Source organism: Falco peregrinus, chromosome 2 (assembly GCF_023634155.1).
Source record: "Falco peregrinus isolate bFalPer1 chromosome 2, bFalPer1.pri, whole genome shotgun sequence".
NCBI classification, from domain to species: Eukaryota; Metazoa; Chordata; class Aves; order Falconiformes; family Falconidae; genus Falco; species Falco peregrinus.
In genome coordinates, this window is record NC_073722.1 from 40631067 (window position 1) to 40651888 (window position 20822).

At 43.4% G+C, this 20822-nt stretch overlaps 1 protein-coding gene across 9 annotated transcripts in view; it reads left to right on the plus strand.

The window, feature by feature from the left end:
* Positions 1–20822, plus strand: part of SLC4A11 (solute carrier family 4 member 11) — a 123853-nt gene that overhangs the window by 58529 nt on the left and 44502 nt on the right. For 8 of the 9 annotated variants that reach the window (XM_055796246.1, XM_027777175.2, XM_055796251.1 and 5 more), the window contains 4 exons: positions 8334–8380; positions 12931–13162; positions 13808–13870; positions 14403–14484. In XM_055796246.1, coding sequence (XP_055652221.1) covers positions 8334–8380; positions 12931–13162; positions 13808–13870; positions 14403–14484 — 424 coding nt within the window. The remainder of the gene's footprint in view (positions 1–8333; positions 8381–12930; positions 13163–13807; positions 13871–14402; positions 14485–20822) is intronic. The other variant, XM_027777174.2, reaches the window with a different exon arrangement.

Consider the following 20822-nt stretch of genomic DNA (forward strand, 5'->3'; position numbering starts at 1 on the left):
GATTTATTTTTTCTTTTTTTCCCCGTGACAGCATCAAAGTGGTCCATGTAGCCAAAATCCAAATTCTTCCCTGTCAGGCATATAGGATTCCTCAGACTCCAGGTGTTAGCCATCTAGCCTGTCGGCTTTTTCTCAGAGGTGATTTTATCGAAGCATCTTCCAGAGTAGATTTTATAATACTAGACCAGTCTCTGGCTGCAGAGGGTATAGCTGATCCTCAGGGACAGCTGACTTCTGAGGTGGTTGAAAGTGGTTGAGATGACTTCCTTAGCTCTTCTAATGAAAGTAGCCTGAACTGCTGAAAAAATACTCTCTTCACAAGCTTCCTAAGCTCCTTCCAGTAATGACATTTAACTATGCCATGCCCAGGGTATGTCTGGGAGTGTGCTGTTCCTTGTTTGGCTCTGCAAGGGGACACTTCTCAGAAATGCCTTTGCATTGCTGCTGCTCTCTGGGAGTTTTGTTTTATACTCAAGCTTTGCTTCCCTGGAACAAAACCGTGGAGCTGAGCACTTGCAGTGCTTGTGTCCAGCAAGACAAGCTGAAAAGAAAGGGCCCAAAAAAAGCAAACAAATATCCTAAAAAAAAAAAAAACAAACCCACAAACAAAACACCTGCAGGTTTTGTCCAGGTAATGCAAGATTCCCCCAGACATCTAGTTTCCAGCCCCCAGGGGAGCTAGTACACCAGGATCCTACAAGGTCCTCTGGTGCTCTTTAGACACGGAAGGAAAGCAAGACTGGGAATGACATCTTTCTGTCTTTATCTCATTTTTTTTGTTTTCTCCAAACTGGGTGAAACCTTTGTTTGAGCTAAAGGCTTCCTAGTGCCAGAGGGCTCGATACTGCCCTCGTGTGTCACGCGACCCACTGCAACACTTTCTGGGGCTTGAGCGGTTGCTGCCTGACCAGAGAGGGACTGACCACAGGCCCTCTTCTGCAAAGAGGGCTCTCTAGTACTGCTTGCGTTGATTTGCTCCCTAGTGTCAGATGCACTTGCTGCATAAAATACACTTGCTCCGCCTCCAGCAGGAAAAACCTCTAAGGTGACTTGAAACAAAATAGCTGCTCTGTGGTATCTGTGAGTCTGTCTGTTCTGGTTGTCACAGTTTGGTCTCTTGGCTGATGTGCTGTCCAAATTCTTTCCTGCTGGAGAACTGTTCTGGTGTGCTGCTGTGAGGTTGCTGCCCACCTTAGTTTAGGGCTAAAAGATCCAAAAATCCTATTTGGGAGGGGATGAGTTGATACCCCAAGGTCTGGGTGCTGGCAGGCAACATAAATAGAATTACAGATGTGGTGACAGCTTTGCCATTGTCCTGTTGAGCTGGTAATCTCTGTATGATCTACGTACAGCTTGCTATGAGCATAATTGGATGCACTTTATTATAATTCTGTTTTAAAAAGATCACTGGTGGGATTAAACATTGAGCCAACAAAACATAGCACAGCCCATAAAACTGTGACAATTAACCATTGTCATAAAATGCTGGGCTGTGCACACAGATGTGTATAAAACAGGATAGCTTGAAGAAATCTGGGGCTTAAGGTATGGCCTATCTTGTTTTTAATTAATACTGGCTACTTTTACGTGGAATATTGAGCTCAAATCAGTGCAGGTGCCTATGCACTGAAATGCTTTTCAGTTTTGATACTTGGGTCCTCTCTTCTGGGTGTTTTATTGCTTCCTTGAGGTAGCTGATAAAAGATGGCGTGGCTTTTTTTTTTTATTATTATTATTCTTTTTTGCCTTTCACCCTTCTAGCTTAGGTTTTGGTGGCAAGATTTTGGCTTTCGGCAAATGTTAGCTCCAGCATGGAGATGGGTCTTCATCTGAAGCTGGATGCTTTTGGCCCTGGGATCTGCTTTGCTGGGGGGGAAGATCAGAATGTTTTGTAGAGACTGAGACATGTTCTGAAGTCACAATAAATGTGTACAAGGGAAATGTTAGGTCTGTGCCCTGCTGTGTGTGTTTTTGCCTGAGTTGGTTGGTACTGTGTTCCTGTCCCAAATGAAGTCCTTTTCCCTGAGGCTGGAGAGGGAGCCCCCACCTCAGGAGCAGGGATGTTACCTTTCCTGTGCTGCAGGTGGAAAATCCAGCCTGATGCTCTGTTACCTGGGAATTGGTGCCAGAGAGAATGAGGAGCATCAGTGAATTTGGAGTGCAGTGGGGGAGACCTCTTTCCAGACCAGTGTGCAACAAACCCTGATTGATTCATAGCTACTGGGTTAGCTGTCTAGTGGCTTGCAGGCTCATACATGCCTTTACTACTGCTCTCCTATTCTCTCAGCTAGCTTGAAATGTATCAATCCTTCTGTCTTAATGCTATCTGGATGCAAATCTGTCTCTCTTTGTATCTTATATGTGGGCTTTTCCATAAATCCCTCTGGAGCCTGGGCTGCAGGTGTACATACCTGCATCCCTTCAACCTGTTGCAGAAACAGCAAACTAGGGGATTCAGCCGCTTGCTACTTTCTGTAGCACACTTGGAAATAAATCCCTGCAAATGAATACAGCAATTTGGTTTAGGCTGAGCCTTAAAGTTGGTAGACAGGCAATGCAACCTTCACTTGTTGCAGTGGGTCTGCAAAGCATGTGGGGCCACAGCCTTGCGGTCAGTCACAAGGTTCTTACCTGCTCGGCAGCCCCCTTAAATCAGCTAGGCAAATTTCCATCCTTTGGATCTTGTTCCTGTGGTTTGGGGTTTTAAAACAATTCACCTTCTCCTTTCCCCAGGTTGCAATAGGAAGGTTTACACAATTCTTCTTTATTTTTTTTTTCCTAAACTTGGGTACAACTTACCAAGGATGCATGGAGCTGTAGCTGCTAAAATGCATACTGCATAAAATGCATACTGCAGTATGCATTGCCACTTACAGCTGATGTTCACACTGGTGGTTTTAGCTGCAGAGAGGTGCCTGAAGCCATTTTTTGGGGGGAAGGCAGCAAAATCCTGATGGCAGTGAAAAGCCAATTGGAAAGCAAGATGTGGCTTTGTTGGAGTGTGTGGGGGAAATAACGGGACACAATTTATGCTTCATGAGAAATTAAAGCCTGTTCCACCCTCTGGACAATTGATCATTCCTTGATATGCAGAACCAACAGTTTCCTGTAATCCACTCCAGAGGCACACACGTGCACGCCCGCTGCTGCCGCTCTGAGCAAAACACAGTGCTCTCGCTCATGGCTCGGCCCCTGCCGAGGTGACTTTTTTTCTTTAAGGGGATGAGGAGAAATGCTAGATGCTGGCGCCAAGGATATTCCAGAGAGAGTAGCGTCCAGAGACAAGTGGTCTGGGCCTGAATGGGTATCATTCTGCACACAATAGCCACATTTCCTCACATTAATACCAAGGTCCTTTTTGTGTCTTGAGGCACAATGCTGACCCACGCGTTCCATCTGATAACTCCTGTTTTAGTAGTTTGATGTCAGCGTGGGATGTTGGGCTGCCGAAGCTTCCTATACTCTAATGGAAAGTGGATACACCAATTGTGTCACGGGGGGGCAGGCAGAGGGGATGCGATGGTATGGCCTCCCTCTGAATTTCCTGATGAGAGTGTTTTCAAAGTGGTGCTTATGAAGCTGAGGAAGGTGGGGGGGGGTGGGGGCTGGGCAGCGTGGTTGGCTTTGCACAAAGGCAGCATTTTCCCTTCTAGGTGCTTCACCTTGGGTTTGTTTCGGGGCAGCTTCCTCTGGGATTTTGAGTGCTCTGCCCCTCTAGTTGGCATGGGAAAATGCACCTTTCTCCCCTGCCCCAAACTTAATGCCAAAGCCTACTACAGCTTTAAAAAAAAAAAAAAAAAAAATTGCTTTTGAGTGTGTGCATGTTTGGGGAGTTGGGTGTGACAAATGATACAGCGCTCACACTCTTATCTTGTCCCTGGCTCTGTGCAAGAGCCCTGGTCAGTCTGTCGGTGCTGTCTGCCTCTTTCCAGTTCCTCTACAATGATCAGAGGGGAGTGCAAGGCGATAGTCCTTCACTTGCCCAGCCTTTGTGATGCCTGTGCTGAGCATTACTCAGGTGAGGTTTTCCTCCGCACCCTGCCCGCTTCTTTCCAGCCTGCTCCAGAAATTTGCAGCTAGTTGCTTATTCCCATCTGCTCTTAACCTGTGTGTTGGTTTAAGAGGGATGAAACCAGCTGATTTTAGGCTTTCTACTGTAGCTCAGCGCACCACCCTGTTGTGGAAAAGTGAGCTAGTTGGGATGCAATTATTTATCTAACAATTTTTAACCTGAAGTCTGATGAGGATGAGTCCAGACTCGGCACAGCCATGGCAGGACACCAAAGTAAATGATCCCCTTGAGATCCTGCTTGTGCAATCCCTTGCTGTCAGTGACAAGTTAGAGGTATCTCCATGGCTCCTAACAAGCTCCTGTCATGCCATGTGCTAGTGTGTTTTTATTTATACTTTAAGGTGTCAGATTCTAAAAGCAGAACAGTTTTTGCTGCTCAGTGTGGTTCAACACAACTAGCTGAGGCTTAGATTTGCTTACACCCCTGAAGAAAGCCCAGATAAAATAGCTTTTTTTATAATAACACCACCCCACCCCCAAAACTTAAGTACTTATACTTAGACTAGATCCTTGATACTTTTCTGAGAAAACCGTGGAGGTGCTAATGTAAGTATTCTGCTCTGATTTATTAGCCTGTTTACCAGGGAGGTGCACTGGGGAGTGCATGTAGAGCTAAAGTAACGTGCACTGACACCTGCACAGCCGAAAAAGTTCCTGCTCTCTAATTTCTGCTCCTTTATCCCAAAGAAAAATATGTTCTTAGGATGTTGCAGGCATCCAGCGGTGGCTTTGCTCCAAATGCTTTTGTGTCTTCTCAGGTGCTAAGGGCAGGACTGGGACCTGTACAAGGGAAGGGAAGGAATGGGATCTGAACTGAAAGGAGATATCTTCAGGCAAAGGGTGAAAAGCCTTAAACTTTGGCATATGACTTTCATGGATCTGTTTTCAGGGTTGTCTGCATAAAGATGTCATTATCTGAACAGGGGATGGCAAGGGAAGCACGGAGGGGATTTAATTTCTCTAGGTTGCTATCAGGGGTGTTACGTAAAGGGCAGCTGGATTGAAACTATTTTGGAGTATAGCAAATTTCCTGCTGCATTTCTCGTTTCCAATTATTAAAACTCTTTGTTCATGTCAAAAAAGCTGGATGGGTCTTGTTCTTCTGCAAATAGTGGGAAATAAACGGAGGCGTACTGCAGTGCCCTGGTAGGGCTCTGAACATGCTGACACAAGGCCACAAGCGTGAAGTCTAATGTTGGCAATTTATCAGTGTTAAAACTGAAGTGAACTCCAAGTGAATCGCTTGTAACATATTCAGTAATGCTGCGTGCTTGTGTGCATGCGTCCTAGAAATTCGGGATATGCGTGTCGCCTTGATGTGGCTGCCAAGGGATGTCAGAGATGCGTTGCTGACTTTTTGGTTTTCCTCTGGGCAGAGCCTGGAGCACAGCCTAACAGATAAGGTCGGCCACCCCTGGCAGCTCTCCTTTAACTGTGTGCTAGAACAGAAACAATAATGTGTGTAGCTAGCTAGCTTGTCTAAAATAGACTTTTGTATCTTGCTTTCTCCAGCAAGGAGGACCACAAAAATAGAAATTAAAGTTTTACATGGTGTTGACTTTTTTTTTAATTAAGTGTGATTAATCCTGTCATTTGGGTGTGAAATCTAGTTATTATTCCTGGTAGTGAGACATAACTGATTGATGGATAGTTTCTTTCTTGTCAGTAGAGGGTGAATCTGTGGTTTTCTGTATCCATTTTATTTGCATGAAGGGCTCCTCTATGGAGGTGCAAGGTTCAAGGCAGTTGTACCTCTTCAGCTTCTCCATAACTGGAGGGAAGCAGTGCTAGAGCCATGAAGGAGGAAAAAACTGGTGGCAGGCTGCTGGTGGTTGGTCTTGTGCTTTAGTCAAGCTGTCTCCTGATGGACATGTCATGGGCAACCTCTTACACGGTTTTACGCCGCATTGCATACTGAGTTCCCCCATGGTAAGTAACTGGGTGGTTCATAAGCCATGCAGGAGAGCATGTGGGCAGTCTGTGTGTGTGTTCCCCCCCACGCCATTTTTCATGCTTTAGTGGATTTGCTATTGTCTTTCAGAAATGTTATAGAACCAGGATGGCCATATCCAGCTGTCTCCTTTCCCTGGATCGAGTCTGAGTGGCATGTTGCTTGGATGAAATGATGAATGAGTCTGTGGGCTTTCCAAAGCATCACATCTGTATCCAGAACAATTGTTTTGAGAAGTTTGAAAGATACTGGTTCAATAGAAATAATTAGATGTTTTTGCTTGTGTTGATAAAACAGCACTCAGTTCTCATCTGTGATGAGTACCTGAGAGAGCTGTCAGCAGAGAAGATTGATAGATATTGAAATTGATAAGAGGAACTAAGAGTTCCTGCATGATAAAAGAACATGAATTGGTGTTGCATTTGCATGTATCGGTAAGGACAGACTGCAGGTATCTTAATAGATTTTCAGCACATGCTTGCTGTTGTTCAGGGTTGTGGTTATTTTGTATCTCTAGAAATGTTTCTTGCTAAGAGCCGAAAAACCAGAGCATGTTTTCTCCTCAATAAATATTTATGGCTTCCAAATCTTCCAGCATACTTTTGCATGTGTAATTAGGCTATATGTTGAGTAAGTGAACATTGGAGAACTACAAATGTAAGAGCCTGGGGAAAACACTTGATGTTTCTGGTTTATTTGGGTACTTGCTTTTTAATAATAAATAGCGTTTTTTAGATGAAACAGCTTGTGTTTTCAAAAAGATATGTCAAAAGTGGTAGTAATTGGGACTGTTGCACCAGCGGACTTGTCTAGTTAAGTGATGCTTTCGATCACATGTGTGGCATCCAAGTGAACTTTGGGAGGAGTTAGGTGATGTAATCAAAGCCTCTGAACCATCATTTTAGTGGGAGGCAAAGGCAATCCTTTAGTACTATTGTCAACTCTGTTCCCAGTTTGAGTTGCAGCCTTTTAACTCCACCGTGGACATGACTTGAATTTCCGTTTGGTCGGGGTGGCTTTGATTAAAGCAGCTTTCTGTGTAGAAAAATACGCTTTTTTGGAGTTTGGGTGTTTTCTTGTGAATTGTATCCTTAGCTTATTTTTTTGGAGAGTAGCAGGGCTGCTTGGAGGTGCTCTGTGTGTGGTCAGCCTGTGAAATGGGATTGCAGCAGTTCTAGGTTAGGATTTGGAAATGCAGATCTGGAAAGGAAGCAAAAACCTTATCTGAATAGCTGTAACTCTGTGTTACATCTCTGTACTTTTCCACAGCTTGACCTCTGGAAAAGTTTTGGTCTTCAGTGGGTTTTTTCCATGCTCTCGCTACACTCATTTGAATGAAAACTGTTCATGTGCTTCATGCAAAAATTTTGGTAGCAGCTCGGTCTAGTGGGCTTTCTGGAGTGTCTGAAGATGAGGACTTAAAGAGGATGCACAGACAGTACCTGTGGTACTAGTAATCCTACAGAGAAGCCGCCTTGGATACAAGCAGTATTGAGTGGGCTTGTGGCAAAACCAACAGGGTTTTATTTGGTTTTGTTGTTGTTTTTTTTTTTGGTTTATACCCCAAAAATTGCTTCATAGACACCCTAAGAAAATAATAATGTTGGTGCTTAGAAGTTTGAACCAGGAACTTCCCAGGTACCTCCATCCCAGTATGTTGGCTGCATATTTAAGTGGCATTTAATAGTCTCTAAACAGCAATACTCTTTCCCAAGTGCTCTGCTGCTTTAAGCTTAGATTTATGGAGGCAGCGTGGTGAGTTGACAGGACATTAATGTGCTCATCTTCGAGTCACTGTATGTGATCTCTCACAGCCTGCTCCCTTGGAAGTGCCTGAGTGTTATTGTTGATTCTTTTAACGAGGAAAAGAATAGTTTCCAAATGAGCATGACTCATGCAATCTTAGCCTCAATCTATCAAACAGCAATGCATTGGATTAAATTATTACCTAAAGGATTAGGAGTTAGATGTTTTTTTAATTATTTTATTTTGGGGAGAGGTAGGGGGTGAGGTGGGAAGTGGCATGTAAAAATACATAGGGAATCTGAGGGGGGGAGGGGGTGGAAATGCTGCAAGATGCAAACCCCAGCTGATCTGATAATGCCAAAAGCTGCTTCTACACTTGGTTTACACTTCCAAAATGGGAAATGTTGTAAAAAATTGAATCTTTGCTTTAGTTTAGAGATCATCCTCTGCCAAGAGTGATAATTCACCTTGTTCTGAGACCCTCTGCTTGGTTCCTGCTGCCTGTCAGGTACCTGCGATACTAACACTTTTCTGATCTGATTTTACTTTTTCTCCCCTTTCCAGCTGAAAATGAAAGTGCTGGCTGCGTGTTACTGCATACATCAAGGAAGGTAAGTAGGGATGCTGTATGATCAATTACTTTTTCATCATCCAGAAGCAGAGAAAAGGATCTTGAAACACTCTACGGGGGTGGAGAGGTGATTTTTACTGGCCTAAATAGAAGGCATATTAATGTGTCTTTCCTTGAATGCCTTTGTCTGTCTTTAAACCTAAAAAGCCATGTGCTGCTTGTTCTCCAAACAATTTCTCTGTGATTCTGATTGTTCCACTGCTTTTTGTCCCAGACAATTCCTTGACAACTTAATTCATCACTTTCTCTTCTGCAGCTGCCTGTGAAGGGATCCAAGCGTACACCATAGGGATACAGGCTGCTGAGCTCCTCTTCAGCCAAAAGCAGAAACACCCAATAGACATTGCTGTGATTTGGTTTCCTGTTTATTCTAGCTAATCAGGTCTGCCTTTGCAAGGTTCAGCAGGAGCGAATTCCCTGGAAAACAGCAGTCTAGGAGGATGATTAGGAAACAAGGCTTAGTTTACACTTGCTTTCAAGACCGTAACTCAGGAACGATAAAGTGAAAGTGCAGCAAAACCCTTGTGCAGGCTGTGTTACTACAAACCTCTGGCTATGAAAGTGCACAGAAAGTATGCAGGGAGGAAATGGGTTGATATTTAATACCGCATGAAGCCTTGGTCTTTGGGGCTGTGAGGCATGGCTCATGGTGCTTTAAGTTGTCTTGGCTCTTGCCTTGTCTGCTGGTTGGAGGGGCTGCCTGTCTGTATGAAAACTTAGAGCATTGCTGATCTTGGTAAATCATATATTGCAGGCTTTGTCGAAGGCTGTAACTTGGATTCTAAAATCTGTGTACCAAAGCCTTGGGGGCTTTTTAGGGAATCCCAGTATACTCTTTAACTCTGGTTTGCTTAAAGCCTCTAAGACAGCTCAAATCCTGAAAAGGTATTTCAGCAGGCTGAATTAGTAGGGGGAGGAAAATGAGCAATAGCTTCAATAGAAGAAATCTTCCCTCCAAGTTAAAAAAAAACAAATGACCAACCAAAAAAACACCAACAACAAATAACATCAAACATTGTTTGATATTAAGTTGTAGAAGTTAAAATAAGCTATTCTGTGCTCTGGAATGGAAATGTCATTGTCAATAATTTGTCTAGTGCCAGTGTACTCAGTTGTATACACTTGACTGAAAGTAACCTAAGAATTTAAACACTTAAAGTGCAAATTCTAAGCCCAAATGCAGGATCTGCCTCTGATAAGAAACAGTTGGAAACTGCTAACACATGTCTCTCCTGTTCTATTTTTGCTGTTCAGAGCTGTAGGATTCCTGGTTTTTCTGACCTGTAGCTCATGCTTGAGTGTTTTAGTGTGCTGTTGAGCAACAAATAGCAGAAAGCTAGCGTGCTTTAGCAGGGCTTGAGAAAAGATCCTATTGCCAGGTTTTGCCTCCAGGGAGGACAAGTGGAAACTTTGTGCTTCACAGAGGAGATGGTTCCAAGTGTCTGGGAAGGGGGAATTGCTAGCAGAAAAGTGATCGGGTCAGAAGCTTTATCTGGGAGTGTTTTCCCTGCTGGGTTGTCCCTGTCTCTGGTGGTAGCCTGTGGTTCTTGTGGCCTTTTGGCCTTCCAGCACTCCTAACCTGTGTCTCAGGCAAGTTGCTATCTGGCACGGTACTGGGCAGGCATAAATCAAGAGAAGCCCCTTGATGCAATTTGAAATATTTAGCCACCATCACAGTGTGTTTCTGAGGGAATTGGCCCAAGTGACCATGGCAACAGCTCAGGTAGAGCTCTGCTCAGGACAGTGTGCTTTTTGGACACCCTTATCTGAAGGTTCTTGCAGTGCCTGTAACTGGAGGTGGTCTCCAGAGCAGCTGCCCAGCCCTAGGAAAGAGCTTGCATCTTGGGACTTCTTAATGGGTGTTGAGAGCTCTTTTTTTGCAACAGATAGTGTGTGACTTTGGCCAAGAGGCCTGCCTGAAGTCAGGGGAGGCTGTTTCAATGTGTTCCCCCTTCTTTGACACAGCAGTCTCTGTTCTTGCCACGAATCAATGGGCAGCTTTGTAATCAAGGATACTTAATGCTATTAACATGGCTGTTGAGTAGCTTTCTTGGGTTTCTTGCTAAGCAGTTTCCAGCATCAGGTTTCCAGTATCAAGTATCCTGGTGTGACTTGACTATCTCACTGAAAATATTTGTGAAGGAGCAATCCATTGATGTCGCCTGAAACTGCCAGGTGTCCTGACTGGAGCAGTTCTGTTTGAGCTGTCTCTGGGGTGCTACTGTACCAGTGCTTCCACTAATCTGATTTTTGGTTTGTCTTGGGGAGTGATGTATTTAAAACCTTTCATGGTAGGTATTTGCCTCGCTATGTTTAATGTGCATATCTTTCCCAGTGTTATGGGAGTGGTAATAAGGGTGGCTATTGCCCCTGTTTTCTATAAAGGACTGGGAGCAGGGGAATAAGACAGGACTGAGGCATGGAAAAAAGTTTACCTAAGGCATTGCCTGAAGCCTGTGGCAGAGCTGGAGCTGAATCTTTATGACTTGCAGTAAGCTGCTGACAGTGCTGTCGTGCCACAGCAAGCAAATGATGCTGTCATGTGCAGCTTGCTGGAAGATCAGTGTTGATTGAGATTATGTGGGCAGATAATAGCTCTCTTCCGAATGCCTTTGATTAATTTCTGCTGTCCTTCAGCTTTCTTCTTGCACTTTTCTGCTTCTGGTAGCTTCTCTCATGCATGGGAGGAGTTGGTGACACGAAGCCACTCTTGCTTTTTTTGAAAGCTACTCAGCACTGTGGCACTCCTGATGCTCTTGACCTCCTCTGCCATCCACCTTGTTAAGTCCTGCCCAGGTCATTTGGCCTCTTTTCTGGTTGAACCTACATCTGATGTTGGACTGTACCAGACAAACTGAAATGAGTGACCTTTGGGAGGTGGTTGCTGGTCATATGATGACCCCATGAACAGCAGTGTTACAGATGGTGTGATAGGTGTTTTAACACCTGCTCTTAGGCAGTTAGAATTTGAGACTGACTTGGCCGCTGGCAGTTATATGGTCTTTTTGAGGTGGAGTTGTAACAAAGCTATGTCACTGTTTCTTCTAAAAACAGATGGTAACAAAGCCTTGGGGGTGGGAGCTGAAATACTTCAAAGAATCCTCCCTCTCAAGGATGCTGTGTAAGGAGTGATTGATGCAAAGTAAAACAGTGCTAATTGCAATGGATGTGTACTGACAACTTGATAGTTGCTGTGATAATTACAGTAATTAGTGAGATGTTAGCATCTCTTTCCCTGTGTCTAGGCTATAAATGGAAAAGCTAGAAGGGGTATGTGTGAGAGGAGGGGATCTGTGAGTCAGGCTTTGGGGTGGTTCTGTAACTTGGGGAGAATGTGCCAAGGTCCTGTTGTGGAGACAACTTGGTGTCAGATTTGTAAAAGCAATTAAGAGCTTGATTCTTACTGTGAGCTTATGGGGGACTGAGGATTTTAATGTCTTGACAATCTGGTCCTGAACATCATGAATTCAAGTTTGGCTGATTTCCCGTCAGAAGGAAGATCCACAGAACAAAGTGCAGCTCCCATTTCCTCACTCAGTCTTAAGCTGTTGAAGGAGAGGATGGGACTGCCGTTCCTTGACTAGTACTGTGAATGCTAACTGCGTGTGTGGATTTCCAAGGACTGTGAAATGGGAACAATGCATTTGTAGTTTGGTAAACTCAATTAACAAACTTCACAGCTGGCAAACCCAGAAAGGAGTTGAGGTTCTGTAATACAGTGTGGCTGTTTCCACTGTCTCAAGGCAAACAAGTCTGGGGCAGCAGAGGGAACCAGCGGAGAGTTGTAACAGTTTCAGCCTCTGTCTACTGTCCTTATTTTTTCTTTTTCTTTTTCTTTCTCTTTTTTTTTTTTTTTAATTTAGTCAAAGCTAACTGTTGCGCACAAAGGAAGAAAACTTCCTTGGGAGTGGGTACAATAGAAATAAGAAGTGTCAAAAAAGGTGATGGGCTGGATGACATTCCCCACCTCCCACTTCAGGGTCCCTGATTGGGACCACTGGGAAGAGGTGGTTTCCAGCTGGAGAACTGACTTGGGTTGCACTGAAATGCATACTGGTAATTTTTCGTGCTGCTGAGCTCAAAATCCATTTCTTCCAAATAACTTTTCCTGCATTTCTGCCATCTTCTTGAATTATTTAAACCTAAAGAGGATTTTAAATGCTACCTTAAGCATTTTTGCTTTTAGGCTAACTGATGTGCTTTATCCTAGGTAAAAATAAGCTGCTTTTTTTTTTTTTTTTTTTTTTTAATTCTGCTTGCTATGTCAGGGTATAAATGGTACCTAGGCATTCACCTATGGGCACTCTGTTAGGATAAGCCTTGCAAATGCAAACCTTCAATGCATTAATGCATCAATGCATAAACCTTCTTTTCTTCTAAACATGATCTTGAATGGTCAAAGTGATTCCGGAATTATTGGTTGGGTGGCAGTAACCTCAGCAAAACTGCTTGTGAACTCCATGGATCCTAGGCCTTTGATGTTAGGTATTGCATATAGCTGTCTAATGCTTTTGCCTCTTCTTAACGCAGTACCTGAAATTAAAGAATTTTGAGGAGGAAGTCAGAGCCCACAGAGACCTGGATGGGTTTTTGGCCAGAGCCAGCATCATCCTTGATGAAACAGCCACCTCCTTGGATGATGTTCTTCGAGAGATGCTGAAACACTTTGCTGAAGATCCTGAGAACATGGAGCCAAGCTGCAACTTTGAAAAAATCATGAGCACTTTATTCACAGATTCAGGGACCCCAAGAGAAGGGAATGGTAATCAACTCTTGAGTTGTTTTTGCCAGTGGGTTACTGTTAAGTTGTCATCCTTTCAATTAGTGGGGTGTTGAACTCACTACTGCGTGGTCCCCGGACTTGCATGTTGCATGTGACACTGGGGATTTATTTTTTCCGTGTCACTCTGACTGAAGGGTCTTATGTCTCCAGGGTTTTTATGTTTTGGTAGAGCCTTTCCCCTGTTTCATTAATATGACACATAGTGGTGTTCTCTGGGGTGAGAAGTGTACAGCACTGGAGTGTCTTGTCTGTTTGGACCCGTTAGGTATGCTTGTCCTCAGACAAGTGTCCAACGCTCTTCAGAAAGAGATGCTTGCTGGTGTCTCTTCAGAAATGGCTCTTTGGCCATGTGATTCTCCACCTGAATTCACACAGGCTGGGGAGTTTTGCCTGCTTTGGATGAGTAATTGGTTGGGGAAGGCTGAGCCTTCGTGTTGCTCCCAGCCTGCTGGAAGGGATGAGAGGCACTTCGTTTTCCTCCAGAAACTCAATCAGGGCAGCCCTAGCCAACATCGTTGGCTCACGTGTCACCTTAAGCTATCAGCAAATGTCATAGCATAGTCTAAAACACTACCTCTTAGCCCAAGATGTAAAGAAGCTTAACTAAGCATTGTTTCTCTGTAGGCACCCATGATGTTTCAGAGTCAACAGGAATGAATATACAAACATGTACATCGCACCTCAAATGTAACTGTCACAGCCTGAGTGAATTTGTTTAACAGATATGTCAAGTCCTGAGCATGTAGTAAGCATGTTCATGCTTTGGTTACTTCTTGCTACCTGTCTTAGAGCTTTGTATTTATAATCTCTTTAATTTAGGCTTTCTGTCAATAAAGAAAAGTTAAGCAGTGCCATAAAATGAGAACACTAATTGGGAAGAGGGGGTGAGAGGGCAGGGGATTCAGAAGATGCCTCTTTTAGTCCTGTCTGTGAGTTTGAGTAATGCTAATCTAATAGCCTGGTATTGCAGTAAAGTTGATGTTGGGAGGAAAAACCAGCTGCTTTTCAAAGTTGTAAATAGCCTTAGAACAGCATTCAAAAGCATCAGGACAAATGTTTCCATCTTTCTCTGTCACCTCTCACCCTTGCATCAATCCACTGTGCAGATAAATAAGTTTGCTTGGTATTAGTACTTAGCTTCCATTCAAAAGGGAATGTTGTTTGCAGTTGTGAACCAAACATGGACAGCCTGTAACGTTTCCCTCCCTTCTTTTCCTAGTTCACCTCTTATCAGATACAATTCAAGGGGTCACAGCAACAGTCACAGGGGTGCAGTATCAGCAGTCCTGGCTCTGTATCATGTAAGTATCTGTGTTAGAGTAGCAGAATCTGCTGGCTGCTCAAAACTTGTAACTTTTCCTGCTTCTGGGAAGAATAGTAGTTTGGGATGTGCCCTCCTAAGTTACGATGGTGATGCTCTCTCCGTCCATCCTGGCCTGTGGGATCTCAGTCTGAGTGTTGGGCTGTTCCTCTTTGCAAATGGACAAGCAGTAGCCTGGGCAGAGGTGACCACAGTCTCTACAGGGCGTTAAGCCCTTGGATGCTATAGAAATCTGAGTGTCAACAAGCTAAGAATGCTGAAAAAAATCTGAGCCAAAAAGTGCTAATTACTGAGAAATGCTAATGAGGGGAACTTCTGAAAGGGACGAGCAAACCAGTTCATGGACTGCTTTGCCTGCCAAAGTCTGGGAACTTGTACCAAAAGACTTCTTAAGTCCTTTGATGAAAACATCTAAACTTTGTAACTGAAAATTGAAGTCAGAAGTTCGGACAGTATTTAGACGCTAATTTCTTTGGCAGTTAATTCAGATGCTGATTAATTGTCAACACTTAAACACTGGAGCAAAGCCTTAAGACAGCAAGAACTCTGTCACCTGGGATTTATGAGACATAGTGGCTTCACCCCAGCTTCCACTTGATCAAAACTGGGTTTTGAAATTGTCTCACAGTCAAGCGTATTGGGTGAGCCAAACTGTCCCTCTGCAGAGGAAGGCCAGAACCTGCGCTGCTGAGCCAACCAAAGACTGAGATGAGATTTGACTTCTGTCTGTTTCTTTATGCAACTCTGTCAAGTTTTTCAAGAAAAATTTTAATTCCTAGAGAAATTACTAGGGTATGTTGGATAGGTGCCTAAAGTCTTGGAGAGTGCATGCACATATTTTAGCCTTTACAGCCAGTTTGCTAGGACAACTGTCACCGTAGCTCTCCATCTACTAGCAGTTGTAGTCTTTGCTTATAGCTGGAAAAAATGTAGTGTGTTCTGCCTTGGAAATAGATAATTTAAACAAAACAAGTCACCAACAAACAACAAAGAGATTATTGCATATCGGGGCTCTGTTCTGTGAAATAACTGCACTGGATAATGTCTGTGCTGCGTGTGCTACTGCCAACTCTATTCTTACGCCAGCATGTACAGAGCATCTTGCACAAAGAAAATGACTATACAGTAAAATAGTCTTTCTCTACTGATCAACCAAGAGGACTTTTGAGCAGTTTTCTCCTCTTTGGATGCCATAGGGAGCATAGTGGCAACAAAGGATATGTACATTCTACTCTAAGAAAGGTAGAGGGTGGAAGTTTCTACTGTGGCATGTGACTTTGCTTTGTGGAGGGCTTTGGAGAGCGTTGACTTAATAACAAAGCATTTCTACAGGTCATGATACAAATGCTGTTATTATATACATGAAACTGAAAAGGGTAGGTTCAGCCTTTCTGTAGAAAGTGTGCCAAAACTTTAAATGCATCCATGTGAGTAATACTAGCTTCCATGACAAGACATGATTTGAAAAATAAGCTTACAGCCTGAAGGTGTCTTGTGCAAAACTTTCCTTGTTTCTTCCTTTTGTTACTCTGAAGAGGGAGAAGAAAGTGGTGGGAAAGCAATGATGAGTTATTAACTATAATTATCTAATTACTGCACTGTATTTCTGCTATAGCTATTGTGCAACAGATTATGAACCATATTTTTAGGTCTCACATTTTTCTTGAAGTCAGATTGCAAAACAACTTTGAAAACTCTGAAGTAAAAGGAATTTGTTGATGATGATTTTTTTTTTTCCATGTGAGTGGGCATAACCTTTAAGATATCTGCTGGTTCTTTATCCTTGCATTTAGTCTTTGCAAAATTTTAGATTGGTGCTGCTGGTTTTTGTGTGCCTTAACCATCTTAGTTCTAAAAGGATGAAAATTGCTAGGTATTGGTGTACATGATGTTTTCTTCTAACTAGAAAGCAAATCTTCAAAGTTACAGATTAGTTTCATTGGTCAAGGACGTGATCTCATACCTTGGAAGCCATGGACACAACTTTCTTTTTTCTATTCGTAGCATTTGCTAGAACAGCAAGATGCAAACTGGCATGTGAAGCTGCTGCTTGACTGTTTCATTGGAGAATTTGTGATGAGGGGTAGCCAGATCTGTCCCAGAGTGTGGAGTGCTGAACTGTTACCCTCAGGCTTACTTGATTATTCAGCCTGAGGAAGTTCTCCTGTTAGAAGGAGCTTAGGGAGGTGCTCTGGTACCCTCCAACCTGCAATGACTGCAGCAGGTAGATGTACTGCCAGGAGGGTGCTGAAGAGTTCCTCACAAATCACCCAGACCTACAATGATCCAGAGCCTGGAGGGGGTAAACTGGGTGCTTTGTATGTCTGGATCAGGAAAGGTGGGGAAGAAGCACCTGTGAGAGCTACTGGGTTTGGTGTTGCATGGTTCTGTGGCTCAAAAAGCCCAAGGAAGGCCTCCCCCTTATCCAATGGAGATACATATGGAGAACTGGCTCTTGTCACAAGCCAAGACCTATCACACCCAGTTGCTTCTTTCACTGTCTGACAAATGGAGATGTAAATGCTTATTTTTAATTACACACACACCGAACTGTAGGATACCTAATGTTAAGGATTTTGAAGTGACTGTTAACTGACTGCTGGTGGATCTGTCTCCTTGATCTCCCCATAGGAGAAACACCAGCTGTGTGGGTTATTGAACAAATGCTTCCTGAGCCGAGTGGAATTCCCCAGGCATCACAACTTCCAGGCTAGATTCTTCTTGCCAGGAAACAGATATAATTGCTTTTTTCCAAAGCTGAAACCTCAGAAAAACATGAGGCAAGCTGCTTCATAGTCTGGATTGACTAGTTGAAGAGCCTTTTTTTTTTTTTGGCTGCGTTCATAAGGCACATGGATTAGTGAAGGGCTTAATTTCAGTGCATTGAACTGATTTGCTAAAGCTGTTTTAACAGGCAAAGCATAGAAAAAAGCCTTTCTGCAAGCAAAGAGCAGTTTAGTGGTTTGTAGGCTCTGTGTTGCTATAAAATTGCTTACTCTGATATAGTGTGTCATTGCAGTGATTCCTGTGGAGGAGTTCAGGTGGGAAAAACCTAGGTAGCCTTTCAAAACCGGGTGTTATGAGGTTATTTGGGATATCGAACGAGACTGCTGTTCAAATAGAGTAAGCTTTAAGTGTAGTAACTTCTCAGATCTAATGTATAACTGGTGGTTGTGTGAAACATGTTACTAATGGATCTCTTGACAAAAGTAATGCTAAGCCTATTTCATGTGTTGAAAGTATTGTCCAGACCCAGAGGTCTGTAGAAAAGCCACGTTGCTTCAGATTTAGCTGTTGAAAAGATTTCAAATGGAGATGCTTCAGTTGCAGTGTATTCTTCAGAATATTACCCCTTCTTTCAAAGAGCAAAATGAGATGCTATGGGAAATTATGTAGTTTAACTGTTTAAAACAAATACTGTCTTCTAAAGAAATGACTACAAGATTTGGAGTCTTATAAACCAGAGCATCTTTTCTAAAATTTACAGTCCTAATCTCTCAAGTGTTCTCTGGGTTCAAAGAACTGACTAATTTTAAGTTCCTGGTCACCCTTGTTGGGCTGTCTGAAGTTACGCTGGAGAGCTGAAGCTCTTGCAGGTGCTCTTATGAAAAAGTCCTCAAATTCAAACCCTTCATTAGGAATTTGGGTCCTGAAGGGGGTCTGTTGTAGAGAAGGATGACTTGTTTCAGTGCCTGCAGCATGCATGCAGGGAAGAGATGTCTCCTTAAGCATTGACTTGTAGATAATACTTTTCCCTAGAGAGGATGGGTCTTTTTGGAGGCCAGCAAAGTGCGTTTACAAGTTGAAAATTATATCCAGCTTGGAGTGACCTTGTTGCTAAAACAGCCCTGTGCCAAGCTGCGGGTGAGCTGGCTTGCTGGTCACAGCTTCATTCCTCACTTGCAAATTCTGGTTTCTGGAAGCTTGTGCCTGGAGCTGCTCTGTGGAGGAAGATTTATTTGCAGTGGATGAGAACAAGAAGTGTCATTGTTGTTCTGCATTGGGACAGGAAAAGGCTGGCTAGCTGATTACCTCTGCTGGGCACTTTTTCTTACTGCAGGGAATAATTTGTTTCTGAATTAACTTCCTTTCTTGCTGCGTTTAAAGAGGATTTCTGTTTCTCTTGGGTCTCCATAGTTTGACCCTTTTTATGATTCAGTTGAGAAATGTGCTATTACTCTTGATAACATCTTGGGTGTGGGGCAGACCTGCAGCGTGTGTGACTTGGTGTATCAGTGATTTCGGTGGAGCATTGCCAGTTCTCACCATCAGAGTGCCATGCTCAGTGCTGCTAGATACACAGTGTGGAAAGAGGAGGACAGCGAAGCAGGAATGTGTACTGTAATTTAAATGCCCTTTTCATGAGCTCAGTTATTGGAGGATCAAGATAAAATTGCTGAGAACACAACCTGGCATCTCATTAAATCATAGCCCAGCATTTTCTTGTGTGACTAATACTGGGTGAAAATAGATTTTTTTTTTTTTTTTTTTCCCCACTTTCTGGCCAAACCAAAGGAGAATCAAATTTAGCTAAACCCAAACCAAAAGGCAGCTTGCCTTTGGCCAAACCTGACTTGATTTAGTCAGCTGAAAATGCCTTGCTAGTTCTTGGGGTTTTGGGGGGCTTTGGCTATTCACCCTTCAGAATTACTATTTTTTTTTTCGTAGTGGGAATTTAAGTGCTACTTGAAAAGAAGTTGCTTCAGTTTGAAAGTGACTCTCCTCTTGGTTGAGTTTTACCTGCAGTCTTGCACAACTTGGAATTTATCCATGTGAACCAAATAACTTTTTTGTCCTTTACAAATATTTGCACAAGTCTAGTAGGGGCTGCAGTTTTGGTTTGTATTATATTTGTATCTGGATTCTGGAATTAAAGTAAAAGTGGGAGATGTAAGTGCTGCATTAGCGAGTAGGATCTGAGTCTGCTAAATAATGGCTTAAATTTGAAGAAAAGCTTGAGATGCTGAGTGGTGCATGGGCAGAAGTGAGTTGGCCTTGGACTGAAAGTACCTTTTCCCCCAAATAAATGGATGTAGCTGAGCAAGAGCAGGCTCAGTGCAGATGAGGCTGCATTTTGCACAAAAGCACTGTTTCTCCTCTCCATGCAGGAACGCTCAGGTACATCAGACATTCTCTGTGGTGCCTGTTTAAATCTGGTTTTTCTCTGGTTTACCCTCACTAAACTGACTCAGCCTGATTTGTGAAGGTGTTATTGATTTAAATTGTATCCATACATTGACTTAAACTAGACTGGAAATTACTCAGTGGTCCACGCTGTTTTACTGGTGTGATACTGGGATATACTGGGATTCAGATGCACATGTCTGTGTCAATAGAGCTCTTTATGGAAGAGTTGGAATAAATGTTCTCATAGGTGTGAGAAGTTGCAAATTCCAGCATTGTGAATAAAACCATTCCACATAAAAATGGGTAATGATGACACCAGGCTTCTTGGTGTCTTGTAAGTGTGCTCAGTGTTGCTAAACCTTCCAGTACTGCCCAAACTTCGAGATCATTTTGTTGCACAGTTCCCCAGTCCCTCAATTTAAGGAAAACGGCGGGCTCCTGATTTAGAGGAACACAAGGTTTGGCATGGCTGCCCAGAAAACTAACTTGCATGTGAAAGCGATCCAATATTAAAGAGCAGCCTTTCAGAGTCAAGTTTTCCTCTACATAGCCAAGAAGCTCTTGAGCTAAAGTGATGTTGTAGCCTATGGACTGGTACTGTTGGCAGGACTGTCATCTCTGGAAAGCAGGCCTTAGAGGTGAGCTACTGGAGCTGAAACATAACCCTGTCAGTTCAGGGAGAAAGCCAGCTACAGAAGAAACATGTGGCTTGCTCAATTATTGCAGTATATAATAGCTCTTTTCCAAATAACTTGCTCTATTGCCACATGAATTTGCATATTGTAGCTAGGGGAGCTGGGCTTTTGCACACTGGCTTTCCTGCCTTGGGTAGCAGCAAGCTGAAATTCTGTTTCTTGTGAGGTTTCAGTTCTTGGGTTCACTCAAACAGGGTGGGAGCAGGCAAGCAGATGCTGCTGAGCAGCACTGCTAAGGCATGGCTGGTAACTTGTACCTCCACAACACACACAAACTTCTATTCACGTGTGTGCCTTAGTATGCTGCCCTACTTGGGGCACTGCGGCGTGTGCTGGTGTGATCAGCCCTTGTCCTGTAGTAAGTCTGTTCTGGCCGTACTCTGTACTTCACCAGTTTTTTGCTAGGTCGGGTGCTGCCTGATGGGTACAGTAGGAAAGGGAGGATGTCTGGAAAGTGTTAGTATGGCTCTGTGAGCAATAGGTACCTGATATCTGC